This window comes from Lactuca virosa, chromosome 7 (assembly GCF_052849685.1).
Source record: "Lactuca virosa cultivar CGN04683 chromosome 7, Lactuca_virosa_CGN04683_v6, whole genome shotgun sequence".
In the NCBI taxonomy this organism is placed as follows: Eukaryota; Viridiplantae; Streptophyta; class Magnoliopsida; order Asterales; family Asteraceae; genus Lactuca; species Lactuca virosa.
The window spans coordinates 77,275,178-77,285,347 of NC_136432.1; the positions used below are offsets into that span (position 1 = coordinate 77,275,178).

The window sequence follows — 10,170 nt, forward strand, 5'->3', positions numbered from 1 at the left end:
ATAACGAATCGTCAATGGGCGGGGCCAAATTTTGCTCAGTTCCTCCCGTTTTACTAAGGTAGTGATTTAGGTTCAGGAAGTGTCAACGGTCAAAGAATATATATATATATATATATATATATATATATATATATATATATATATATATATATATATATATATATATAGAGAGAGAGAGAGAAAGATGAAGAGATAAATAGAACTCTCACTGATCTCTCATGACTCAATCCTTAAGGGCCATAATTGATCCCTACTATTCTAGTAAAATTGCCCATTAAGGGGGTGTTTGGATAGGAAAAAAAAAAGGTGTTTATTGCTTATTGTTTATTTCCACCACAATAAGCTAAGTTTAAATGTTTGGATAAATTCCTTAAAAATCAGCTTATTGTGTTAGGAATAAGCTAAATAAGCTAATTTTAATAAGCATCTCCCCCCTTGCTTATTGCTTATTGCTTATTTCCACCACAAATAAGCTAATAAGCAATAAGCTAATAAGCTAATCCAAACACCCCCTAAATATCTTTGGAAGATTTATTTCTTCTGGTCATCCCTCGACTAATTCTAGGGTTTATCATATATGTAATTGTTGATTTATTGAGATGATTTTATGGTTTATCATATATGTAATTTTTTATTTATTCGTTTGATTTTTGGTTTATGTTGATTGCAGGATGTACTCACTGTGTGCTTGTTGTCACTGCGCTCTCATTCTTTCTCAATCTTCAATTCCATTGGTAGTGAGATTAACAGGAAGAATTTGTATTTCTTTTTGGTATTGATGAATTTTAGCAGTGATAATTTTCCACACTATATAACGAAATCATCACATTTTTTTTCGGAAATATGGCAAAGCTTTTTTTTAAAATGTGGTCGTAGGTCAAAATTCTTGTAGTGTAACCATAGTTTGTTCTTGGTTATCTTTGAAGTGTATGAAACTGATTATCAATAATATAATTGTTTTTTGATTAATTTATTAGTGTTATTTATGCAGTTCTGCTGTTTATTGAGAAGTTAGGACCAACATTAACGTTTATTATTAATGGTTATTGTACAAATGGTTTAAGTAACATAATCATTAGTTGGGCAATCATACTCTTATTATATAACTGTCTGGATTGAATTAGTATGTCGCTTCAATCATGGTCTATTACTTCATTTCTGTTTGACCATTGAAACTGAGGGTACAATTGACATTCATTAGATTGCTAGATGGATAATGTATTTCTCTTGTTTCGAGAAGTTTGTATTTTGAGCACTCAATGCATATATATATATATATATATATATATATATATATATATATATATATATATATATATATATATATATGGATATTTTGATGAGGGGACCATTACAAAGAAACAATTAGCATATAGATAAGGGAGATCCTCTAATACACCCTCTTAATTTCACATTAAACACCATGTGCTCCATTATTGAGTCAAGAAAATACCAGCTAAGTGAATCAAACACTTTCTCGAATACATCTTATAAACATGGTTCTTTTATTTGCATATTTGGACCGGTGATACATTGTGTTCATCCTTATCCTACCATCAAAAGTACTTTTTCATTTGATGTAAACAAATTGCTCGAAACGTGTCAACAAAAAACCGAAAAGAACAATATATATATATATATATATATATATATATATATATATATATAATATATATATATATCGGTTTACTCATTTTGGTACCACACTCATTCATGTATGTATACTTTATGCCCAGTCATATTGAACTCATGAAGATCAAAAACATTTAGAAAGTCGTTGAAAGCGTGAAGCCCCCGGTACATGGAAGGAATTCCATTTTCAAGCTTCCCGAAATCGTACTTTGTTAAAATCTCCAAAAGAATAATAGACATGCCAACTAATGAACATGTTAGGGACTCCAAATCCAACCATAAATTATGTTTGGTAGAATAGCTTTAAGGGGCGTAAACATTGACAAAATTCACGAGGCCATCATATCGGTCCAATTACCCTACAAGGAAGAGGAAAGTTTATGTGGGGTAGGTGTTTTGAGGTCTCTAAAATCTCATGGGTGATGGGTGGTTTGAATACCATTATCTCCCAAAAGAGGTATAATAAGACCAAGGTCCTTTCCCGAAGGCAAGAACCTCAATCCGGCCACCTGTTTTCGAGAAACAGTCTCTAGAAGACAGGCAACGACTTTTAGTTTATTGCATAAAAAAAAGTAAACAACCCAGAGCAATATTTATAATGTTATGCTAACCTTATTAGATACCAAAACCAATTCCTAAATAAAAGGAATCCTACACATAATTCAAAACTAATTAAATAAAAGGAAAGCTAAGAATAAGGAAACATTTAAACTATCCCAATCTTAAAGCCTATCTCTTCCTATGCTAATAAACTCGACCAAAACTACCCATTTCGGTCATATCATTACTCCCCGTCCAAACATGCACCTTGTCCTCATGGTGGAAATCAACAAACCGTAGATTTATGTCATCAAAATGTTCCTAAGTGGCTTCATACATGGGCAAATCCTTCCAACGGATCAAGACTTCCCGACCAGATGCCCCTTCACGAACTCCTTCCACTTGATTAGGTTAAATCCTCCATGTCTATAGTTAAGGTAGTTGTTAACTCTGGAATGGCTTCTCATGAACCTATCCATCCTCAAACTCCACCTCCCTTCGATGCTTATTGGCTTGTGCTTTCATAAGGTGTTGAGCTTTCAACAAATCACCTTGCAGTTCCATCAAAACTCCATCCCACTCTTGTAGATATTGATCAATAGTACTTACTGCATCTGCTGACTCCGATAATGCAACAAGTGGGGCGGATCTCGACCATACAAAACCCGAAATGGTGTAGTGCGGATGGAAGTATGAAAAGTCGTATTATACCAATATTCTGCCCATGACAACCAACGAACCCATTACTTTGTTGTATTAGAAACAAAACAACGAAGGTAAGTTTCTATGCAACGATTTACCACCTCCGCCTGACCATCTGTTTGCGGGTGATACGTTGTAATGTGCTTTAGTCGAGTTCCCTGAAAACGAAACAGTTCCCGCCAAAACAAACTCCAAAAAACTTTGCCATGGTTAGACACGATAGATTCCGGAATTCCATGCAGTCGGACAACCTCCCAAAGGAAAACAGTAGCGACCGACAGAGCAGAATACGGATGTTTTAGCGGAACAAAATGGGCATACTGTAACGACCCAAATTTTACAAAGAAATTTTTCATTTTTTTTTAATTAATCAATCATAATTCATAATTCATAAAAATCCGAATAATTGTTTTCAAATCCATCATCATTACAAAATTACTTTCAAAACATCATAGTGTCCCCAAACCATATTAGAAAATGAGAGAGATAGAGTGCACGCCGCATCATCACGACTTGCCTTTGCCCTTGGGCTCCGATGTACCTGAGACAAATCCACAAACTGTAAGCTGAAAGCTTAGTGAGTCCCCCAGAGCATATCACACACACAAACCACATAACACATATCGAATTAGCCATACGCTACATATATCACAGAAGTCATACGTTCGACAAATAAGGAAGCCCTGGAAACCCTCCCGGGTCTTATACCAAATGCCACGGGAACCCCTACGTGGTCTTCACCTGCCATGGGAACCCCCACATGGTCTTCCTGCCCTGGGAACCCCCACAAGGTCTTCCTGCCTTGGGAACCCCCACAAGGTCTTCCTACCAAACAAGACATAATACAAACTATACAAGCAAATATTTTAGGATGTCATGGAAACCCTCCAAGGTCCTATACCAAATGTCACGGGAACCCCCACGTGGTCTTCCATTCAGAAAACATACTATCATATCGCACATTCAATCAATAACCGTATCTCATAAAATGGGTCGGCCTAGGTGCCTTAGACTCATTGATATGGTGAGAAGACTCACCTCATAAAGCTGAATCGGGAACTGAATTTAGGTATGTCATGTGCTGCTCTTCCCAAACTGTCTATAATCAATGAGTAAATAACTCAGCATAATCCCATAAATACCCCCAGGGTCAACCCTGGTCAGAGTCAAGTTCTATAGTCAAGGTCAACAGTCCATATTGACCTTGACTCGTCGAGTACAATCGTTCACTTGTCGGGTTCCCAGCTTAACTCATCGACTCGCCGAGTCACCCGAGGGACTCGTCGAGTTCCTTGATGTTCACGGTCGTAAACCACCAACCATACACCCTTGACCGTGAACCCTTAGCCGTGAACCCTTGGCCGTAAATGAGAAAACCTCCTCGACTCGTCGAGTCTCTTGCACGACTCGCCGAGTCCCCCTTAGTCCCTTATGTTTACGGCCCTTTCTAGTGGGACTCAGGGCCCCAAACTTCAGATCTATCCTCTACCAGTGAAGATAACACGTAAAGTTGCAAACTTTACGTGCATGCAAGGCCTCTCATGGCCATAATACTCAAAACTAACCCCTAACAAGGTTTTCATGCCGGGAGAGGGAATGAGCTCATAAAAAGATGTAACTTTATGACTTTTGGGACCTAAGAAGGTCCAGATCTAGAACCATATCCTTGTGATAGGTCCAGATCCAACCTTGATTCCCTTTCCTTCTATGATGGCCATAATCTTCCAAAAGAAATTTAAGGATCTTAAACTGAAAGTGACAGATTGATACCTCAAACGAATGCCCAACACGAAATGGACGCTTGATCTAGTGCTTTTCCCCTTGGTACTTCCTCTTCAAGCCTAAAATTCTCACCAAAATCCCAAAGATAGCCCCCAAATGCACTCACTTCACACCTTTGAGAGTTTGCGGCCGTAAATGGTCTTTTATCATGATAAGGGGAGCCACAAGGGTTTATAATGATGTTTATATATGGGGCAAAACCCCAAAATTAGGGTTTTCTTTAAACAGCTCGGACTCGCGGAGTCGACCCTCCGACTCGCTGAGTCAGTCCCGTCCCGCGTCCATAATATTATGACCCTACTCGACGAGCTGGACGCCCAACTCGCTGAGTCCATGCACAAACACCCCAAAATAGCAATTTCCAACCACTACTCGAAACCGGTGTTACACATACTTACTTAAACGGTCAACGATAACAAAAATAATAGTAAACCCTTTCGACTTAGGTAACCCATCAATGAAATCCATAGTTATCTCTGAGTATTTGGTAAATTCAGGGGTTGTAGTAATCCGCTAGGCGCCATAGTGGAGTACTTTTGACGCTGACACACATCACATTCGGCCACCATTTTCGCCACATCACCCTTCATCCCCATCCAATAAACTTCGCTTATCATTTGCTTGTATGTTTTTTGAACACCCGAATGCCCCGACCACCCCATGATGAAATTCATGAAACAATTTTGGAATCCAACTTGACCTATGGTTAAGGAAAAAAAACGATCGTTGTAAAATATGCGGTTATTCTCGGTGGTGTAACCTGCTAGTACCGCCTGACCGGTGACGAGGCGTTGCTTGATAACCCCAAGTTCTTCGTCATTTTCGACCTCCTTCCACAACTAATCCCAATCAACTTGGTACGAGGAAGTTAGCACCTCTGAAGGAGGTCGCGAAAGCATTCAGGGAAGGAGAATAGTGCGGCCGTTGCTTGATAACGCTAAGTTCTTCGTCATTTTCGACACATCACATTTGACCATCGACGTACATGACACTAATGTTTTCGTCAAACTCGGATCCCCTTCAATCCTGGAGGTTCCCATCCCAAAACTTCATCCATAAATCTCGCCAATTCACCGTCATGTCGCCTAAAGTCTGAAGCCATATGATGCCTAAGATGACATCTGAAGTCTGAACCACCTAAATTTAGTGGGTAGAATTTTTCAACTACTTGTAGTTCTAGACGGCTTAAAATGACTCCCTTGCATGTTCCTCGGCTCTTTTCCCACATTCCATTACCAAGACGCACCCTTATCGAACCGGCCCCCGAGACCTTCATTTCATATTTTTCGACCACTTGCTTATAAATAAAGTTGTGAGTTGCCCCACTATCGATTAAGACTAGTACCGGCAACCCTCCAATATAACCCTTAACCTTCATGGTTTGGGGTGGTGTGAGAACACTTACTGAATTAAGCAAGACCACGATTTCGTCAAGGTGTGTGTGTCCCACTTCATCTTCTTCTTCGTTTTCTTCCTTCTGTTCATCGACTATTAGCACTTGTATAGTCTGGGGCATAGTGGCCTGGTGCAAACTTCCCATCGCAGCGAAAGCATATACCTTTGGCCCAGTTCTCTGCGAATTTATAATGTTCTGCTAACCTAATTAGATACCAAAACCAATTCCTAAATAAAAGGAATCCTACATCAAATTCAAAACTAATTAAATAAAAGGAAAGCTAAAAATAAGAAAACACTTAAACTATCCCACTCTTGAAGCATCTCTTCCTACGCTGATAAACTCGACCAAGCCTACCCATTTTGATCCTATCAAGGTATTCCCATCGACTCTTCCTCATTTCCTTTCTATAACATCAACAACGAAACAAAAAAGAAGCACGTTTTTGCTAATAAACAACAAATGCAACGCAAAAAACTATATATAGAAAAGCATATAAACAAAGATAACAATATCATCTCATTAAACATATATTATGCGCATACGCATAAGCATCCACATATGTTTGTATTTAAACCCTCTATTAAGATAAACATATTACCATAACAAGCAACAACATTCCAAAAGATGAAACCATCATAAAAGCTTTCTACACATCTTCTCAACTTCTTTGTTTCTTTACATATCGAAACTCAGGCTTCATGTAAGATGACATTTGCATTAAATCTTCATCACTTATCCAACAATCTTCCTTTCCTTCCTCCCATGTTCCCCATTTCCAATTAACATTAGGCCACCTCTGCATGCATGTGCACATAAAACCCTTCGATACATAAGAAGCAACATTATGATGGATAAGCAAAGAGACATCTACCAAGCCAAAGCATTGGTCCAACACACAAGCAACCAATGATAAAGTCAACGAAAAGTCAACTATCATCAGATACCCACAAAAAGTTCTCAATTCTTGCATCCCAACCCCAAACAAACCCCTCACCTCAAATTCCGACCATGCCCTTGACCTAAAACATAAAGAAGTCATGTTGGGGAAAATATTGAACAAATTCTCGAGGCTAAATTTGAATCTTCCAAAAGGCCCTTTAGTCAAACCTCGTGAATCCAAAGTTAGATTTTCTACAGAATCTGTATATCGAAAGCTAACAAGTAAGGGGTAGAGGAATGAAGCCTCGATCCAAACTGTTTTTAGATTGGAAAACTTTTTGACTGAAAGTGGGTCTGCATGAGGAATGGCAAGATGGAAGTGAGTTAACAATGGAGCTTCAACATGAACTGCAGAAGGCTTTTTACCCTCGATTGTGAGTGTGATAAGGTTGGGTGCGAGTACAGTTACAAATGGTGGAGCATCTGTTATAGTCCAGTGACATGTTTTTAGGTGGAGAAGGTGGACTGTGGGTAGTTTAAGTCCTCTAACATCTATCAAGTTAAGAACTTGAAGATTAGGGAAGGACTTATTCAACTGGATTAGTTCCTTATCATCTAATCGTATGGACTCGAGTGTTAAACTTGTTACCATTAACATCTGATTCAGATTTTCAACAGAAAGCCATGCATTCTTCACCTCTAATTCAACAAGATTGTTACCTGAATCAAGGAAAACAAACAAGAACATTAAGAGTACCCAATTAGAAACAATTTTACACTATACCATTGCATCACGACTTTAATACAGGCAAATATATCATGTATTGCCAAAAATGTTGATCATTAATAAGCCCTTTTCAAGGATAATTTGGTCCGGATAAAAGATAAACTAAATACAAATCATAAAGATTCTAAAAAACATCTGATTACATAGGAATCGATAGCTTATTAGAAGAATATGGTGGAAATGAAAGAATAAGAGTTATAAATAACCATTGTTTATGAGGTACAGAGGGAATCTTTATCCTTACAGATGATGCAAACTCAAATGCTTACAGTAAACAAAAGAGCAGCAATTGACCACCAATTTTATCATTTCTTGAAAGATTTCAGACAAAATTTAAGATTATTAAGTAGCAATCGAATACAGTTTGCCAAGTTAGTAACTAGTAAGGCCAAAAACTCACAAATAACTAGCAAGCAACTACAGGTTAACAAGTAACGGTAGGTGATATTAAGAACCCTGGAAAGGTACAGAATTTCCGCTATTGAAGATCAGATCTGTAACGGATCTTATCATTTCACATCACTAAAAGGATGGACTTCCCAATATAGCAACAACGTCACTAGAGAAAAAAAAAATCCAGCATATAAAGAACTTACAGTAAGCAGACACCAGAGACAAAACATTCGATCGACGGCGACATGACTGAGCCCAAAAATCAGAAATTGAAAGGGATTTCAAAGATCCGGAAACCCGAGGCAGCCACTCCATAACGAAATCCCCATCGGTGAGGTGCAGATCTTTTGCCTTTACTTCAACGTCAGCGTGCGACAAATCTCGGGGCAGGTTCTTGACGCCGATACGCACCGATTCAACAACTATCAAGTTCGATAGAACATTGAGGAAAATCGTCTTGAGAGGGGAAGTTATTTGGGAAGAACTTGAAGCATTTGAAACCCTAGACCTTGATTCGTTGTAACTTGACAATGGCCATTGTATATTAATAGACTGAAGGCCTGGAGAGACAGTATTGAAAGTCTTCCACGCAGCTCGGCAGCGAGCTACGGCGGCCGAGTCGTCGAGTCGACTCAGTATTTCGAGCACTAGAGCTTGAGGAAGAGTGTCCATGCAAGCAGTGAAAGATGTACACAGGGAAAATGGATTTGTTGGACATAAATATGCGTTTTTAATTTACGTTTACTTCTCAAGCTTTGAGTATTGTTCATTATTGCCCCTTAAGTATTACTATTTATAGAAAATCATTTTAATTTAAATGATTATCATTTCAATTATGCCTCATCTATTACTTATAAAGATTGTTTAGCACTTTAGGACAAAACACACTTCAAAAGTTAACAATCGAAGATTTTATGATATTTTTTGTTATACAAGTGTGTTTTCTAATAGTAAAAAAATATCATTTTGTTTTTTTTTCTTCATGTATAGTGTTTTTTTTTTTAACAACAATAAATTTATTGAAAAGAAGTTATCCGGCAGCTAGAATTACGCCGGTTTGAGACATACATGTGAAGGGTTATTACACCAATGAGACTAGTTAAGCAAAATGTCTATTTTTCATCTAAAAAATCGTCAACATCTTCACCTCACTAGCCAAATGACATTTTTACTCTTCGTTTTAATCAATATACTTGTAGTTCGAATTGAGTGCAACCCACAACAATATTGTTGGTATGTCATTAAATAAATGGTTGAATTTATGATAGAACTTACTATGAACTTAGTTGGAAAGTAAGTACTTGTTAGATTGAATGGTGTACAAGGTACGACACATTAGGGTTGTATGAACCATGCTCAGGAAAACCGCACCCTTGGTGTGGTTTAGCAAGGGGAGGTTCCTTTTTCCCACTCCTTATCTCTTCTCATGATTGGCAATTGCTATAAAATGTTTTTATTTTGTTTCCTTTTTCGATTTTTATTAAATTATACATATAATAAAAAATATATATTAAAACTTATGATTATTAATTTCCTACAAAAAGAGTATAATATTTGTATAAAATATATGTTTAAAATAAAATAAAATGTGTGGGGAAGTGAAATGCTGAGTTTTGAATAGTGAAAGAAGAGCGAGGGAAAATGAGATGTCATTGACGTGACACGGTCACAGGAAAAGTGAAAAGTAAAAGATGGGTACACCCTTGGGTCTTAAGTATTTTTGCATTTGGTATCAATACAAAACCATCTCTTTTGTCGGATAAAAAAAATTATTTGCATGTATACATGTAGAAAGACACATATCTCATAACTCCAAGGAAGTTAGATAGATTAATTCCGAGTTGGTGTAACATATTTTGGAAATAATATATGTAGCTATTATGGAAATATGTTTAGTAATAGTATTTTGTTATGTTTTTTCCATGAAAAAATTTGCATTTTTTCATAAATTATATTTCGTTATGTTTTTGCTATGTAGGCTTTGTAGTAATTATTGTGCGCAGAGATTTTGTATTTTGTATATTATGACTTTATTGTATATTGTAAATATCAACGA

General features: G+C 37.3%; 1 protein-coding gene across 2 annotated transcripts; it reads right to left on the reverse strand.

Annotated features, from left to right (window-relative positions):
* Positions 1 to 6,548: 6,548 nt before the first annotated feature.
* Positions 6,549 to 8,794, reverse strand: LOC145123860 (F-box/LRR-repeat protein At4g29420-like). Of its 2 annotated transcripts, XM_079059063.1 has the most exons (3): positions 8,318 to 8,794; positions 7,584 to 7,654; positions 6,549 to 6,851 (listed from the first exon to the last, which is right to left on the reverse strand). In XM_079059063.1, exons 1-3 carry the CDS (start codon positions 8,784 to 8,786, stop codon positions 6,714 to 6,716), a joined length of 678 nt encoding a protein of 225 aa, XP_078915189.1. In that variant the 5' UTR covers positions 8,787 to 8,794; the 3' UTR covers positions 6,549 to 6,713. The 2 variants fall into 2 exon arrangements, with proteins under 2 accessions (XP_078915189.1, XP_078915188.1); XM_079059062.1 differs by having other exon boundaries at positions 6,549 to 7,654.
* Positions 8,795 to 10,170: the final 1,376 nt, after the last annotated feature.